The sequence below is a fragment of the Aulonocara stuartgranti genome (genome assembly GCF_965226115.1).
Source record: "Aulonocara stuartgranti genome assembly, chromosome: 11".
Taxonomy (NCBI): domain Eukaryota; kingdom Metazoa; phylum Chordata; class Actinopteri; order Cichliformes; family Cichlidae; genus Aulonocara; species Aulonocara stuartgranti.
In genome coordinates, this window is record NC_138947.1 from 8,735,977 (window position 1) to 8,753,585 (window position 17,609).

Sequence of the window (17,609 nt, forward strand, 5' to 3'; positions counted from 1 at the left end):
ACTCTGTTTATGAGTGGATCTGCCTTGAATTAAGAGTTTAATGTATTCTGTTATGCAAATTTGTATCCTCTATTCTTTGCTCTAGCTTCTTTTTGCGCCATCCCTTTTTTACTTTAGTGAAGCACAAATCGAAACTCACACCTCCCAGTCTTAGTTCTACATTGCTAGTTAATAACAGAAACACAAGTTTACAATCTGATAGTATTTATTATTTTCTCTGAATGTTGATTTCTTGTTTCTGAAAACTTACTAAGACAATTACTATAATACAGGCCTTCTGTGTCCATTATGTCATTCTTCTTTCAGCCTGTATCTCAATAATTTAAACATACATTACCAGTCAAAAGTTTGAACACATCTTCTCATTTAAGCGTTTTTCTTTATTTTTACTACTTTCTACTTTGTATATACATATTGAAGACATCAAATATATGAAGCAAGATATATGGGATTATGTAGCAAAGAAAAAATTGATAAATAACTCTAAACTTGTCTGAAATTTTAGATTCCTCAAAGTAGCCACCCTTTGCTTTGTTGACAGTGCTGCAAACCCTTTTCTTAATAAGGGTCATGATTTAGTCACCTGAAATGGTTTTCAGTTCACAGGTGTGCCTTGTCAGGGTTCATTTGGGGAATTTCTTGCCTTCTTGGTTGGGACCATCAGTTGTGTTTTAGTCAGGTTGTTACACAGCTGACAGCCCTATTTGACCACTTTTAGAATTCATATTATGGCAAGAACCAATCAGCTAAGTAAAGAGAAACAACCGTTCATCATTACTTTAAAATTGCTAAAACTTTGAATGTGTCCCCAAGTGCGGTTGCAAACACCATCAAGCGGTACGATGAAACCGGCACACATGAGGACCGTCGCAGGAATGGAAGACCAAGAGTCACCTCTGCTGCTGAGGATAAATTCTTCGGAGTCACCAGCCTCAGAAACCGCAAGTTAACAGCACCTCAGATTAGGGCCCAGATAAATGCCACACAGAGTTCCAGTAGCAGACATATCTCTACATCAACAGAGGAGACTGTGGAAATCAGGCCTTTATGGTCAAATAGCTACTAAGAAACCACTACTAAAGAAAGGCAAAAAGGAGAAGAGATTTGTTTGGGCCAAAAAACACAAGGAATGAACATTAGACCAGTGAAATCTGTGCTTTGGCATGAGATGGATCACAGAGTGAAGGCAAAAGGGGCAAACAAGTGCTCAGCATCTCTGGGAACTCCTTCAAGACTGTTAGAAAACCATTTCAGGTGACGACCTTATGAAGCTCATTGAGAGAAGAGTGTGCAAAGCAGTAAACAAAGCAAAGGGTGGCTGTTTTGAAAAATCTAAAATATTGAACATGTTTTGACACATTCAGTGAGAATCTACAATGTAAATAATCATGAAATGAGTGGTAGTGTATAAGGTAAGCTTCCTATTTCTTTCCACAGGGTTGGGAAGAGAGCTGTGATGCTGCCGTCTCCCACCTCCTACGGACCTGCTTGTCACAGAACCCCAAGGACCAGGCTACTTCTCTGGCGCAGACAGGAGGATCAGTGCTGGGCCTCCCCAGTGACACTGCCCGTCTCAAGAAGCACATCACCCTGCTTTGTGAACGAATCGGCAAAGGGGGGCGTCTCACCCTGGCCTCTGAGGCTAATGTCCAGGTCCCTGCTCAAGTCCAGAATCTCGCTGTTCCTGGTGAGTCATTGGTTTACTTGTCTACATTCCACTTAGACTGACTCAAAATTAGACTCAAAATTTCCTTTTTAATACATTTAGGATGGGATGAAGCGACCCTGAGCCATCTTTCAGTTATGCTACTAAATACTCAGGTTGCCGGGCTACTTCAAGGCCATTGCTGCTGTAAATTAGCACTGTATAAATAAAAATGAATTAAACTTAAGGTAACCCTATTTAAAGGTTGTTACTCTGCCTCTCTGTTGAGTTGTTGGTTTTAGTATTTTAGATAAATGCAACCATGGGATTATAGGATGGGAACTTCCCATTCATCATTTTAGTCAAAATACTTTAATTCTGCTGTCTCTTGCAGAAAACAAACAGTTCCAGCAATGTAAATACTGAAAGATCCAACTAAAGTATCAAAGAATTTGGGAGGGAACTGCATTGCTACCAGATTGCTGACTGAACAGTTTCAGTGGTAAAATCAGTGGTGTGTGTGTGTGTTGTAATCTGTGCATGTTATACTGTGTGCGTGCTGGTGGACAGCCTTGTAAGCTGGTCCCTTGGTGCAGATTTTAAGGCTCAGCAGGCAAAAACACGGACCCTATTCATTTAACACCTTACAGCCAACACAGAGACTCATATTTAAATGCATCAGTACACGCACCCTTGAAATAATATACACAGGTATGTGAAAAAAATAAGAAATAATACCACTACAAACAGGTATACATACACAGCTGCATAAGTTACACAGTGCAGGCACATACATAAAAAATATACACTCACATAATTTTTGCGAGGTAGACACTCGTAAAATCATGCATATACATGCAAATACATAAACTCTTTCACTCAGGCACCTTATGGATCATTTACTCTTGGCAGAAGTTTTAAAGGACCTTTTGACAGATCATCAGTTACACTCTTCAAGCCCAACCCCTACTGCCTTTCTTACCTCCTTGTACTCTTCCTTCTCTTAACTCTCTTTTATAGTAAAAACCAAAATGTACACCCACCGGTCACTTTAGGTATTCTTTGCTACTATTGGGTTGGACCTTCTTTTGGCTTAATTCTTCATGGCACAGATTCAACAAGGTGCTGGAAACGTTCCTCAGACATTTTGGTCTATATTGACATGACATCACACAGTTAGTGTAGATTTGTTATCTGCACCTTCATGATGTGGTCCATTTCACCACATCCCAAAGGTGCCCTATTGGATTTAGATCTAGAGGCCAGAGCTTCTTGACATGGTGCTGGAAACAGCTAAAAGAAGATGGGTACGCTGTGGTCATAAAGGGATGGACTAATTAGCAACAATACTCAGGGGGCGCTGTGTCATTTAAACGATGCTCAGTTGGTACTAATGGTCCCCCATGCCCTTACAAAAGGAACAGCACCCTGAACTGTTAATGCAAGACAGGACGAATCCATGCTTTCATGTTGTTTATGCTAAATTATGACCGTGCTATCCGAGGCAGCAAAAATCAAAACAAATCAGCTCTTCTGCTCTTCAACAGTCTTCTGTTGGTAACCCAGTGCAAAGTGTAGCCTCAGTTTTATGTTTTTAGCTGACAAGATTAGAACCCATTGAGGTCTTCTGCTGGTTATTTGAGTTACTGTTGACTTCCTGTCACTTCTCAATCCCTTATCATTGGGTCAATAGATATATGTATTTACAGACAGACAAACAGACAACAGACAAACATCTTTTGCATGTTCAGTATTTTTTATGTCTAGTTCTGTTTGACCAAAACCAACCAAATTTAGTTTAAAATTGACAGTTCGATTCTTTTCAGTCAAGACATGTTCTGTCTTATAAAAAGAAGTGGTTAATTCCTGGAAATCTGCATATTTTGCTGGTGTGATTTATCAGTGAAGATGTGGCCTAATAGCATAGGGGACATGACAGTGCCTGGTGGTGCCAAATGGTTTTCCAGGACCATGTTTGCTTGTTTGCTTTTTATTTATGCACATTCTAGGGTCTAGGGACAACGCACTTTAATCAGCATAAGTAATCAGTGTATGAATATGCAAGTCATAGCCGCAGTGTTTAGTTTAAATTCTTGTTCCCTTGCCAGATGTTAAATCAGCTCATTTGAGTTTACTGCAGAGTCAGTGCTGCTGACACTTACTGTCCAGCAGTTTTAAGGTAAACGTGTAAATGTGCATGGCCACATGAGGAAGTTGTAATCCTCATCCTCACACACACACAGTACTGTACTGTGTGTGTGTGTGTGTGTGTGTGTGTGTGTGTGTGTGTGTGTGTGTGTGTGTGTGTGTGTGTTAGAGAGAGAAACAGAGAAAGAGGTCTATAAAGTGTTAAAGGCATGTTTATAAGTGATTATAGTGATTACAGTAATTCGGCGCATAGTTCAGTGGAGCCGAAGTCGGTCAATAAAGTGTGTGTGTGAGAGAAAGACAGAGAGAGGAGAGAGTGAATGTGTTTGTATTTACGTTTTCTTGTCATGCGGTCTCTCCTTTCTCTTTTGGTCTTCTGCCAAAATTGACACAGATGTAGACACCACATACACACACACACACACACACACACACACACACACGCTGCACTGCAGTAAACAGGCGTTCGCTAACCCTGTCAGATGTTGCTTTTTCACCCGGCCGTAAACATGCACACTTGTTTACGTTTCCAACAACACCGACAGCAACCGTTTTACTCCAAGACCACAGAAACACACACAAACGCATACACACTGAAATACCGCACAATAAGTCTCACTTCATTGGTAGGGAAACCCAACAAAACACACACACACACTTCTAAGCACATTATCGTCTCTGCTTGTCTTTTCCAGAAGTATAGAGAAGGGAGGACCAGGTTTGGTTCATGCTGGTTGGTCAAATGCTCAAAATCTGGTTGAAGGCAAACTTTAAAATCTTCGTGGATTTCATTTAAAAAATAAAATCTGTTGCAGTATGCAAAATGTATGAATGAGTTGAGCACTTAATGAGAATAGAGCCCATTTGGTCAATGGATAATGAAATATCTCTCTTGTAATAAATTCTTGTTCTGGACGTCACTTCAGCTACTGGAAAATTACAGGAGGTGGAACGGGCCATGGAGTGGGAGCTCAGAGAAATCTGGTGATGCATATCCCATATACACTATAAATACTAGTATTCCAGTTACTAATTACCGGTTGCTATTTACACAGGCGGCAATGTTTAGAAACACAAACCAGCAGTTTTTTAAAAAGGTTAATCTAGTTTTACTGTAACCATTGATCTGACTTGTTCCACTGTATGTTTTGGTTTATTGGTTTCTGCGTACTGTAGTCTGTGAAGTATAGATCTAAATCTTGTAGTATAGTAGCATATGCAAGCCAGATATAACAATTACAGTATATCAATACATAAAGGACATATTAGGAACATTAGTATATTCCAACTGGGTGTGTAGTTTTATCTGGCTAACATGTATCCCACCGTATCTCTTGTTGTCTATATGTTTCTCGCTGCGTCATTTGACCTTGTGTCTTACCCTGATGACATCATTTGGACCAATTTGAAGCTTCAGCAGCTGTACTTTGTACACATACACACACCTGCTGAAATCAGGACTGTTTATCACATGGTTCATTAGTCAGCGCGCTGTCAGCATAGCTCTTCCTTCAGCTAAAGAGGTGTGTATATAGATGCCTGCTCCCACCCACACACATACATACACTATCTAAACAAGATGACAAGATGAAGAGTTATTTGACTGCATGAGCAATATTTTTTTTCCACAAAAAACTCATTATTGTCGTCAATCCCATCTGTGTGCTATGTCCTGTTTATTCTGGTGGTTTCTTCACTGAGGAATCTGCAGTTCATCTTGTATATTAGTCTTTTTTTTAATCAATGGCTGATCTCTTGTTTATCTTATTCTGTTGTACACTGCTGTTGTTGTTTCTCTTCTCTTTTTACGTTATGCCCCATGTTTCACTAATGAATCAAACCCTGTTTTATTTCTAGCATTTAGCATTTTAACATCCTCACTTTTTTCTTTCTTTTACACTCCTCTCCTAATGAACTCAGAAGAGATTGCTTATATTCACAGTCCAGTTAAAGCAAGCAGACACTCTATACACACACACACACACACACACACACACACACACACACACACACACACACACCCCTATAGCACAAGTGTGTCGCAGTTATTTTCACAGTGTTCCACTGGTAGCTGTGGTTTGGGGCCTGCATCTATTTTAGACTTAAAGAGAGAGGAAAAGATGGGCTGTGTTTGCATGAGCATGCACACACATGTATGTCTGTGTGTGCACGTGGAAGGTCAGAAGACACAGCAGAGATTGAACTACATGCACTGTGTGTAAGTGTAGGTCATGTTTTGTGTGTGTTCTTGTTCAGCTGTCTTTGTTCTCTTGCTGTGGTGTTCAAATTGAAGAGTTTTCCTCCACAATGCTATATATAAAACAGCAGAGTTCTATTTTTAGAAGAGATTGAACAGTTTACTGAAATTTGTTTAGTAATTCACACTTCGAGTTAGACTTTGTTTTTTAGGCAGAAAACTATAAGTATTCTTTCCTGAGCTGTTAAATATTCGTTGCCTAAAATTGCTTGTTTACATTTGTTTTTAGTTTTTAGTGATTTTATTGCAGTAGAAAATAAATGTTTGCGGGAACGACTCATAATGGGGTTTTTTTTCGAGGTGCTTTTGCCGTACTCATATGTGGTTTGTAAGTTTAGACTGTGAAGACTAGACAAAAGATACCAGGTGTCTGATTCAAGCACACAACTTTTTTTAAAGAATCACACTTCCTGGATTTTGATGTGTGTTTTCAAAAGAATGTTGCTTTGAGGCTGTGTGTGTGCAGAAATGTGCAGGTCTAATGTACTGAACATTTATATATATGTGCGTACAATTATGTATATTGACGGGGGGAAGAAACGTAAAAGCCCACAGCCAAATTGCTGGTAACCACAGCGGCATAGTATCACCCCCATCTTCAAACCGCAGCCCAGAATAAAGCAGGAATGCACTGGTGTCTCCGTACTGCAAACCAAGAAAGAAATGTCTATTGAAAGCATCTTAACCCCTCAACCAAGCTGCCCAAACTGTTCCAAAACTGTCCTAAAGCAGCCCCAAACTGTCACAGACTGGCCCAAATGGTCCCACGCCGTCCCACAATGTCTCAAATCATCACAAAATGGCTTAAACTTTCTTCAAGCTGTCCTCAAATTGTTGTTAAGTGACCCAAACCATTCCCATATATATACAAACAGATCCACAAATGCTCAGATTGTCTCTTAGGCTGAACACATTTTCCAAACGTCCAAGACAATTTCCCCAACTATGTCTCCTAAACTTTTCTTGTACCTCCTAATAAGCGCTAAACTTCTATTTGTTTTGGTTTTTTTTTTTTTTTTCAGATTCAGGAGTTGTGTAGATATTTATTGTGTACCGGTAAGCACAGAAAATAGAAGCTCCATTGTGTCTTTAACAGGCAGAAGAGATGACCATGCCGTTCCCATTTGGGAATCCATTCAGAATGAAGTATAGATTATGATAACTGTTATTTATACTGCTAATACTACTCATGCTTACACTTTTTCTGCTATTGCTAGTAGTAGTAGTAGTAGTTATATACTTGTTATTATAGTTTGTGGGTGGCCTATCCAAACAATGATTAAATAGGCAGTCACATCTATTCTATATTCTATTGCTAGTCTAAATCTTAAGATTCTCTAAAACTGATAGCTCATCAAATGAGATAAATATAGACTAACTGTAACAGAGCACAACGTCACAACTCTAACCAGGTGGTATAATACCTACTATTTACAGAATGAGGGACAGGCTGGAATGTGTTGGAGGTCAGTGGTAAGAGACAGTCTGTGTGTTTCAGAGTAAGTTGCTCCAGAGGTGGGCTATTTCCTTACCTTATGTTGATGTGAGAATGAGGTTAAAACACATACACACACCCACAGATCCACACATTCCCCGTGAAATTGTAAGACAGCCTTAGAAAAACACCTTCCCAATTAAGAGTGAGGCATATCCCATTTCAAACAACTGGGAGTGTGTGTGTGCGTGTGTGTGCACGCCTCTCTGTGCATGTGAAGCCACAGGCTGTGCTCTCACCAAAGAGAACAAGATTGGCTTTAGAAAAGGCCAGGATAAATATTAGAGAGGACTTAGGATAATCTGCACTCACACATACTCACACAGATGTAGACTCGGTGGGGGAGATGGAGACACACACATTCTCAGACACCTTAAGGTAGACGCAATGGCAGACACACACACGCACACTCTGCTCTCATACATGCACAGACACACACACAAGACAAAGGAACAATGTGTGGCGTGCACATTAAATGAAAGTACCGTGAAACTGGACAGATTCCTCAGGGAGCCGCAGAAATGGGGAGAGAGGAAAGGATAATAGGAAGGAAGGAAGTGAACGAGGATCAGAATATGGGAGGATGAGAAATAAAGTTGGAAGGAGACAGAAAAAGAAGGGAACTGAGGAAAAGAAAAAGGGATGAGGAGTGGACAGAGAATGACAAAAAGAAGTAAAGGAGTGGAAAGAACGAAAGATCAGATGGCGACAGGGATAAAAAGAGGAAGAGGAGACAGAGAGGGGAGTAGAGGAATGAAGAAGCGATGAAGAGGAGACAAAAAGGGAGGGATGGAAAGGGAGGGGGAGGCTTGATGAGGAGACTGTGAGGTAGGACAGAGAGAGACAAGGCGTCCAATTCATCGGCCTCAGGAGCTCCCTAAATCCACACTGATCCATGGGATTCTAGCAGGGATTTCGTCACGCAGACACAATCACTCCTCTCACACATCCAGGTTCTCTCTCTCACACACACACACACACACACACACACACACACACACACACACACACACACACACACACACACACACACACACACTTTAAAACCTGATGTTTGATGCTGTTATTTCATTGCTACATTTACCTTTCTCTGAAACATCTTGAAAGATTTTGTTTATATTACATATGCTGGTCAGATGTCTATTCATATTAATGTACAGAATTTACCTGCTTTTGCACATGTCTCAACTCTGTATATTTTTATATATTTTATTTATTGTTTACTCTATTTAATTTGTAAAATATGTGTACACACACACACACACACACACACACACACACACACGTAGAAAAATATTTAGTATACACATCCAGAAATGCATATACTATTATATATTGTACATATATTTATTAGTTTCAGATGTAGCCATTCTTGTATTTTGCTTGTTTACATTATTGTATTTTGCACAACTCTGTTGCTTGTGAAGCTCGCACACAAGAATTTCACTCACATGTGCTGTACCAATGTACCTGCACATGTGATGTGACAATAAAAGTGATTTGATTTGATTTGATTTGACTTGGTACATTTACAAATGTAAATTTTCAAGAAAACGTATTGTTAAATAACTCTTGTTTCGTAGTTCACATTTGGTTTAGATTTGCATTTCTTTGTCTTTCTGCTTTTAGTTTGTTGGTAGTTCTGGGCACTTTCAGTTTTGTATTCTGGCTCCTTTCTCTTCATGATTTTATTCTCAGTCCTGGTTCAGTCTCCTTTTATAATTTGCACTTACATTTCGTTTTCCTGCCCTCCTGTGTTTTCTCTGTCAAGTATGCATATTTGTTCTCGTGTTTAATTACTTTCCGTTTTATTTTGTTAGTCTTTTGTCTCTTATGCTTTGTATTTAGTTTTACATGCCTTCGCGTGTTTTCTCAATTAGTTTCAGCTGTCCTCCCAGGTGTCTCCTGTTTCCCCTCATCACCTTGTATTTATTCTCTCAGTTTGTCTCAGTTCTTTGTCACGTCCTCCCTCATTCCCCATAGTTTTGTGTATTTAAGCGCTGTGTTTCTCTGGTTTTTGGATGCCTTGTTTCTACTCGGAGTTTGTTCTGTATTTTGTTCAATTTTAGCATTAAAGCTGTCTCTCGTGTCCTGCATTCGCCTCCACCTTTTGCCTGCTACATAGCAGCAGGCCTACATAACGTTATTAACAATTCGGAATCATTATAAACCATTAGAAATGAAAATGCAAAAACAATGTTCAACTTATAGGAAAAGAATGCTAACGGTGACATCTTAAATATGGTATGAGTCCTGTCTCGTCAGCTACTTCCGCTGATTGTTATACATGTCTTTTCTGTTATTTGTAAATGTTGATTTAAATAGAAAAAATAAGACTAAATAGCTTAATTATTACCCAATTGCTATGAAATGTGATTTGGTGCAACATTTTGTTACAGGTCAGACACTATAACACTTGGATTATTACCAATCATAGGGGCTTTAATTGGGTAACATATAAATGGCTTCTACAGGCCAAAGACATTAAATTGGTGGGGTTAGGTTAACTGGTGATTCTAAATTGCCCATAGGTGTGAATGTGAGTGCAAATGGTTGTCTGTCTCTAAAACAGATTGGCGACCTGTCCAGGGTGTACCCCGTCTCTTGCCCTAAGACAGTTGAGATGGGCTCCAGCCCCCATGCGACCCTGAATTTGATAAGCGGAAAAGGATGGATGGATGGATAAATTAAGATGGAAATGACTGAAAAAACAGCCACACCCATCGTTTGCAGCAACCACTTGCAGAGTTTTATGTTGATAATCGTTCATTGGACAAAACATGCAAATTTTTATATGTATCACATGTACACGAACATTCAAACATTAGGTTGGATTTACGTGCATAAAAATGATAGTACATTCCCTCGATCATGCAGTTTGTGGATACAAATACACAGAATAACTGCAATGTATTTGAAGTAAATATTTTGATCGATTGCAATATAGATATTACAGATCTGTGTACCCTAGGCAGTATATGGGCTAGATTTCATCAAGTTTGAACATGTTGTCTAGGGTTAGGAGTTTGGGAAAAACATGCAGACATACTTATGCTTTTAATGTGTAGGGAAGGATTAGCTACTTTGTATTTAGAACACATTAGTTACTAAGTAATGAATGTAATGAAATAATATAGGAATTCCTAGTTATTCCATACATTGACAATCTAATCAGGACCGCAACTGTGCTGCTCCTTGGATACAAAGATTTATGTTGTTCTGGCAACCCAATGGCTTTGCAGCTCAGAGGATCAAAACTGAAAGCAAACTTTATCTTCACAGACACTGTGTGTCATAACAATGTGTTTTTAAGAAAAAAAGAAGGAAAAAAAGACTTGTTGAACTTATTTTTGTAATGATTTTCCTTCATATCTTTCACTCAGGAGGTGTTGAGCCCATAGCAGAGCTGGCTGGTGATGGGGAGGAGATTGAAGTTCCACAGGAGGCGACCAAGTTCATTAAGAAGAAACAGCCATCTAAGAAAACCAAGAAAGGTAGGATCACAAACTCTATTTCCTTCTTTTGTCTCTTTATTTGGAGCTGGATATTCTCCAGCTCTTAGGCTCATCCGTGGCTCTGCTTCTTCTTGTCACACTTCCAAGCAGCCCATATCATCCCAGCATTGCTCCCAGTTTTTTACTGAATCCTAACCGGAGGCCTGACAGTGATATCTGTTCTCTGTCTGTCACACTGTTGTAATCCACCTCTGTTTTCCTCACAGCATCATGCGCTTTCTCATCTGTTATTTGTATGTAACGCTTTGACTGCTGTTGGCTCGTGGTCTGGAGAATCTGCATGGTTTTGATTCTGATCTGTGCCAAAAGATCAAATCAAACAGCAAATTTGGTTCTTCGGCTACAACACAAATAACTGTGCTTCCTTAGGTTTGTTGATTGTTTCTGTTTAAACCTGTCTCGCGCAGTTTTGTTGGTGTGACTTACAGTATGGGCAAAGTTTTAGATTAATGCTAACAGCTAAATCCTGGCTGGCCTTCTTCCATTGCTGAATTGCTTACAGCAGGCAGTGGATTTATATTTTTTTGAAAATGTACTAGAGAACAGTTCCACCAGACTGGCAGGTAAGGTTTTGATCCTGGTTATAAAACAAAAGTCTGGAGTGTCTCTTTCAATCAGAATGATTGGAAACCCCCCCCACACATTATGACAGGAGATGTTAGATCATGTCCATCTGGTTTACAGTTACCAGGACTTCACTCTCATTTTGTGCTGGGTGTTGGTTGTATTAAGTTCTCACTTTCTTTCCATCCTTCTGGCTCGGCTCTGAGTCTGTTCTTCTATCTATGAGCCTGCACAGGAAATATCTGATTAGGAGAGAAGATATGTGGTCTTGAGTAGAGCTGTGTATTGTGACTATATTTATTGTTCTAATCAAGTGAGTTCTCCTTTCATTCTCTTCCTGCGATTCATCATCCTTTTATTTCTTTTCATTCAAGTTTTTTTCTTCTTTCCTTTCCTCTCTGCTTTTTTTCCCTCTCTGTTACTTACCAAATTAGTTTAATCTGTGATGATATAACACATCATTTGAACCCACACAGAAAGACACTGGCCTTAACACAAAAACAATAAATACATATTGTTTCCGAGCTCCTGCCTTTGTCACACATACATATACACACACACATGGACCCACATACCCAGCCTCCTGCCAGAAAAGGGCTTCTGGTTTGCATTGAGTACAAATCCGAGTTTTATGACAGTTTGTCTTTTCTAAACCAGGGTGGATAGATTCTCTTTGATGAGCTCTACTTTCGTTAGCGGTTGGGGTGGACGTGTGTGTTACCGTGCACGTACGTGTGCACGCGTGCGGTTAATCCACTCAGGCGTCACCGCTAATGAGAAGGGGAGGTGTGGGAGACACCGAGAAGGCGACACAGGGATCATTAGATACCCACACATATACATACAGTACAGCTATACACACTCACGCACGCTGACACACACACGCACACGCACAGCCAGCTTGTTTGTCAGAAGTCTGTGCTCTCTGAGCTTAGATATATGGCTTTCAGGCACACAAGGGGGTAGATGTTGAGGGTATGATATGCCTTTGTTCTTAAATGTGTTTCGGCACTTTTTAAGTCTTGAAAATTCAAGTCTACCATAAAGGAATTACAATCAAGAAATATATAAATATTACAAATAAACATGTATTTTTGTTTAGAGACTTTAACAATTTCACCTTACTAATTGCAAAAATTACAACGACAAAAAAAAATATCCAACAGTTGCATAAATTTTGAAATGATGTGACTTAAAGAAAAAAAACACTTTGGTAAACTGCAGCCTAGGAATGACTAAATGACTTAAGCAGATCATTTATATTTCCTCTAAATATTTCTTTCCCATCATGAATGCACTCTTTCCTCAACGAAGGTTTCTTTAATTACTTTATTTATGTAACCCCTCAAACCTCACCAAAATATGCATGTGACATAAAATCTCATTGTATTTTAAAGAAATACTTGGGATCTGCTTTTTTCATTAATTGTGGTTACATGTTTAAACCAAACCAGCTTTGCTGTCTTTGAAATGTGCCAGCTAAAAGCATATAGGCACTAAATTAGACTAGAAAATGTCTGTGTTCTCTCCTGTCCTCAACCTGGAGCAACAAAGTTTTTTTTTCTTGCTTTTGTGAGCCTGTCTGATAAAAGTGCTCACTATTTCACAAATGTGATATCTGTAAGTATCAGTATATTGAATTACTATATTGCATTTCAATGAGCCAGTGGGAAACTGTGAGTAAATGAATCAGGAAATACTGATGTGAGATTTTATGACTGTAAGCAACAACCCACAGTTACCAGCTGTGTGTGGACTGGAGCCCAGCAGGATCAGAGGTCACTTGCAGTGGCGATGCACCCTGCTGCCGCCAACCTGCTGCTCCGGAACAACTGCTCATTTTCTGAAAGCAGTATAGCACTTGTAATATTGCATTTATTAGCTGCACTGAGCTCATATTGTCTGTCTGATGAGCCAGAGGTTTTATATCAAAACAGAGACTTAACAGTGCTTCCCTTCTGTGGCTTTCTCTCTTTCTCCCCCTCTCTCTCTCTCTCTCTCTCTCTCTCTCTCTCTCTCTCTCTCTCTCTCACACACACACACACAGACACACACACACACGTCACTTTTGCCAGACATGATTGAAAAAAGCAAAATGAAAATGATCCCCAATTAGTAATGTTTGTCATGGAAACCTCCACAGCAAGTCTGTGGTTTGCGCTTAAATTGAGAAGAGGAAGGAGGGACGAAGGGAATGAGGGAAATGATTTAGGGAAGAGAGGAAGGGGAAAGGAGGGAGTGGGGGGGGTTCCATCATGTCCAGACTTGTCCTGTAGCTGCCACTCCTCCTCCTGATCAGACAGAAAGACAGAGGGAGAAAATAAGAAACAGCAGTGGCTTGTAAAGCCCTTTCACATAATAATGTGATTGTTTATTAAACTTTGGAGTGAAAGTCTCTGCAGTCTGTTGGTGTTGCTCAAGGACATTTCAGCATAGAGGATGTTTCCATGTTTAAAGGCTTAACTCGGGAAAACACTGCCTGCAATTCACTATAACAATTCACTGTGCCACCACAAAAACTAATTTTGTTAGCATCATGCTTAAGTCGTTACAAGATTATTTTTTTATGCTTCATGCACAAGCCTACATGAGGTTTTGAGTGTTTATTCTTCACATCCTTGTTTTGTGTTGAGTCAGTGACCTTTGTTTCTGTCAGCTCGTATAAATAAGATGATGCTGAAAACAAACACATGGCACAAATAAACATAAGGTTTCTTTCTCTTTTTTTTTTACCCAAATATGAACTTTACCAATGACCATTAATCTTTCAGTACTGCCTTGTGCAAAAGCAGATAATTCAGTTTATTTGTCATAGCCACTAGTGCTTAGAAAATAACCTGAAGCTGAGCGTCCTTAAAACAAAAGAACTCATAATAGACTTCAGAAGGCTCAGACAGGTCCACTCCCTTCTCATTATAAATGGTGAATGGGTAGAATCTGTCAACCTTCGTTTCTGGGCAGATCTTACCTGGACCCACAACAGCAATGCTCTGGTAAAGAAGGCCCAGCAGCAGTTGCACTTCGTGGATTCCTGGTTGTTTGATACACATGAGCCATAACTGAAACACGAAGGCGGCGCAGAGGGTAATTAACACCGCCAAAAAAGGTCATTCACTGCCCTCTGCCACCCCTGGAGACTATCGCCAGATCCTCCCGTCTCAGGAAAACCAGGGCCATCGCAGGTGACCCCCCTGCACCCCCGCCCACAATCTGTTTGACCCGGTCGGTGCCTCAGGCTAGTCAAGTTCCACACCTCCACCTGTCAAACAGCTTCTTTCCCTGGGCCTTTCTGACCGTCAATAACCACTATCACCCCACACCCCACCCATGCCCACCAACCTCACCAATCTGAGCCATGGTCTGAGTTACCCTCATCACTCAGGTCACTCACACATACTCTAGTCAGACCAAGTCTTTTCTTTGCACTACCTATTTATTTCTGCTGTCTACTATCTATATTTTATTCTGACACAGTTGGTGTGGAGCACCAACTATTCAAGAACACAATATTGTATTGTATTCTGTTCTATTCTATTCTAAATTTTACATCACTTGGTGGCTGACCTGGAGTAAATACTGTATCTGTGGTATCAGATGTGCCATCTGCTTATTACATATCATGCCAGTATATTGGTGATCTTCTGTCAGTGGTTTATGTCTGGCCCAACACGTACAGTAGTATTTTTGTCTTATGGTGGCAAAATGCCAAAACTGCCTTTGGGTAGAAAGGCTAGCTCGTAAATCCCATAAAACTAAAAAGCAGGGTGGTAGAGAACAACTCAGCTTAAAGCCCACATGATGCAGACAAAGACACACACAACTACCTCCGTCTTCCGCCTACCTGTCTATGACTTAAAAGTAATTAGGCACTGTGCCAAAGCCCACACTACACACAGGCCTTTCTGTTAGAGTGCATGGCAGCCGGAAAGCACATTTGGTTGACTTGAAAGGCATCAAAAGGCATCTGAGAGCAGGACAGAGGAGGAGAGAGAGGGTGAGAGAACAGTGGAATAAACTCTCTTTCCTTTCCTTGAAAAGGTGGGATGAAAGAGAGATGAAAGAGAGAGTGTCTACCTTCTTCTCTTTCCTGGTGCTGCATCTTTTTTTGTTGTTGCTCTGCTGCTCCACCCCTAAAGCCCACCTGGGATCACAGACATGATCCAGAGCAAGGACACACACACACACACACACACACACACACACACACACACACACACACACACACATGCACATATACACAAATGACAACTTGTAGGCACATACAACCAACTAGGAAGCTAAATACAGATTGTGTGAACACACACATGCATTTTTACATATCTTTCTTTATTAGAAGAGGAGATTGGACTTGAACTCAGCCCTAACTGTGAGTTCGGTCTCTTACCTCATTTCTCTCCTCGAGTCAGTAGAGGATTCATTAGGTACAGTGTCAGTCTGTGGTCATTGATCTTCTTTAGCCACACCATTATAGATTTATGTTATTAGCAGCAGCAATTAGCAACCATGATAGGGCCTTGACCTTTTTTACTCAGATCTTCAGAAATCCTGGATGTGTATACTGCCATCAAACATCAGCCCTTAACTCCCACAATCATTAGCGTGTTCTATTGGTTATCGATAAAGGTCATTCTGGCATGTCAGTATTGCTTGTGCATCTGGCAGTTTGCATTACCTATTTACTTTCACCCCTTTGAATGTACTTTCTGTATTAGCTTGAAAAGGTTTGTCGATTATGCCTTGAATCCAGATAAAGGCTGTTGCACATTATTGACTCTTTGTAACAGTTAGAAAGAAACAAAAACGAGTGGAAAGAAAATCTGCATTCACACATGAGGTCTGGACAAAATCCAAATCATGTTGCTCTTTCTCACATGTAGAGCACAACAAGGGATTTTCCATCTTAGATGGATTCCCACTATAGGACACTTTACTCCCACTCACTGTGTGAATTTGTGCTGAGTTTGAATCCAGTCGGTCATTACACAAGGGAGCTGCAAGATAGAGTTCATTATAATTTTTGTCATCCTGCTGATTTAGACATTTGTATTCCTAATAATGTCTGCATTGCATTTGTGAAAACCCCTACAGATGAGACAAGCGGATGAATCAGCCTTCAAGGTTATCAGTCATGTAAAATTCCCAATGAAAGGTACCCTGTTTCAAACAAGACATCCTAGTAAGTAAACACAATTAGCATTTCCCTGTGTTCACATCATCTAAAGAACTGTGAAAATGTGTCTAATAAATCAGCAATTCAAAAATAAACAAAACAATGCACACATCAAAGACAGCAAATGCGTTTCTTTGTACTTTGCAGCTGAGCAGCTCAATATTTTAGTCAACATTTCATTGCTTGGCTCATCAGCAAGATGTGTTGACAGGAAAACAAGTAATGTTCAATTCAGAGATGTTTTGAAGCTCTTTTATGTGATGATTTGGAACAGAAAAGCTTGTAATCCACACGACTATGTGAGTCTTTAGTTTTTTGGCACATAGTGTTCTTGTATTCACACACCAAGTTGGCCATGCTCCATACCTTCATCGCCGAGGTCGCTGCAAGGTGCTGTTTGTTGGTAACCCCTGAAATAGATGTTGGACACCAGATGTCAAGTCAGCCATGAAGAGGCTGAGGAAATAATCCTCCTGTGCTTAGTTAGGTTGTGGGAATTTGTGGTGGCCAACAGGTAGGGGCAGGTTAAAGGTAGTGCAGCTTTGGCAGTAGCTGAAACAGACTTTTGGTCATCCTCAAAGCGATTCAGGCAAGTTGTCAGGTTGCTAAGGAGAGGGAAGGGATGTTCTGCCCACATGTTGCAGTCAGGCTAAAGTGCTGCTTAACTCACATGGGGGCGTAGTTAATCACCGACAAGAATACCTTCTGATATTGTATGCTGAGGTACTGTACTCTTTTGTATAATATATTATACTGAGATCTCCTCAGTTCTGCTTAATCCCATCCTGTTTGTATAACACTGGACCACCACACAG

General features: G+C 40.2%; 1 protein-coding gene across 3 annotated transcripts in view; it reads left to right on the forward strand.

The window, feature by feature from the left end:
- The window catches only part of bbs9 (Bardet-Biedl syndrome 9), a 176,008-nt gene that overhangs the window by 101,292 nt on the left and 57,107 nt on the right, over positions 1-17,609 (forward strand). For all 3 annotated transcript variants that reach the window (XM_082552029.1, XM_082552028.1, XM_082552030.1), the window contains 2 exons: positions 1,438-1,687; positions 10,929-11,039. In XM_082552029.1, coding sequence (XP_082408155.1) covers positions 1,438-1,687; positions 10,929-11,039 — 361 coding nt within the window. The remainder of the gene's footprint in view (positions 1-1,437; positions 1,688-10,928; positions 11,040-17,609) is intronic.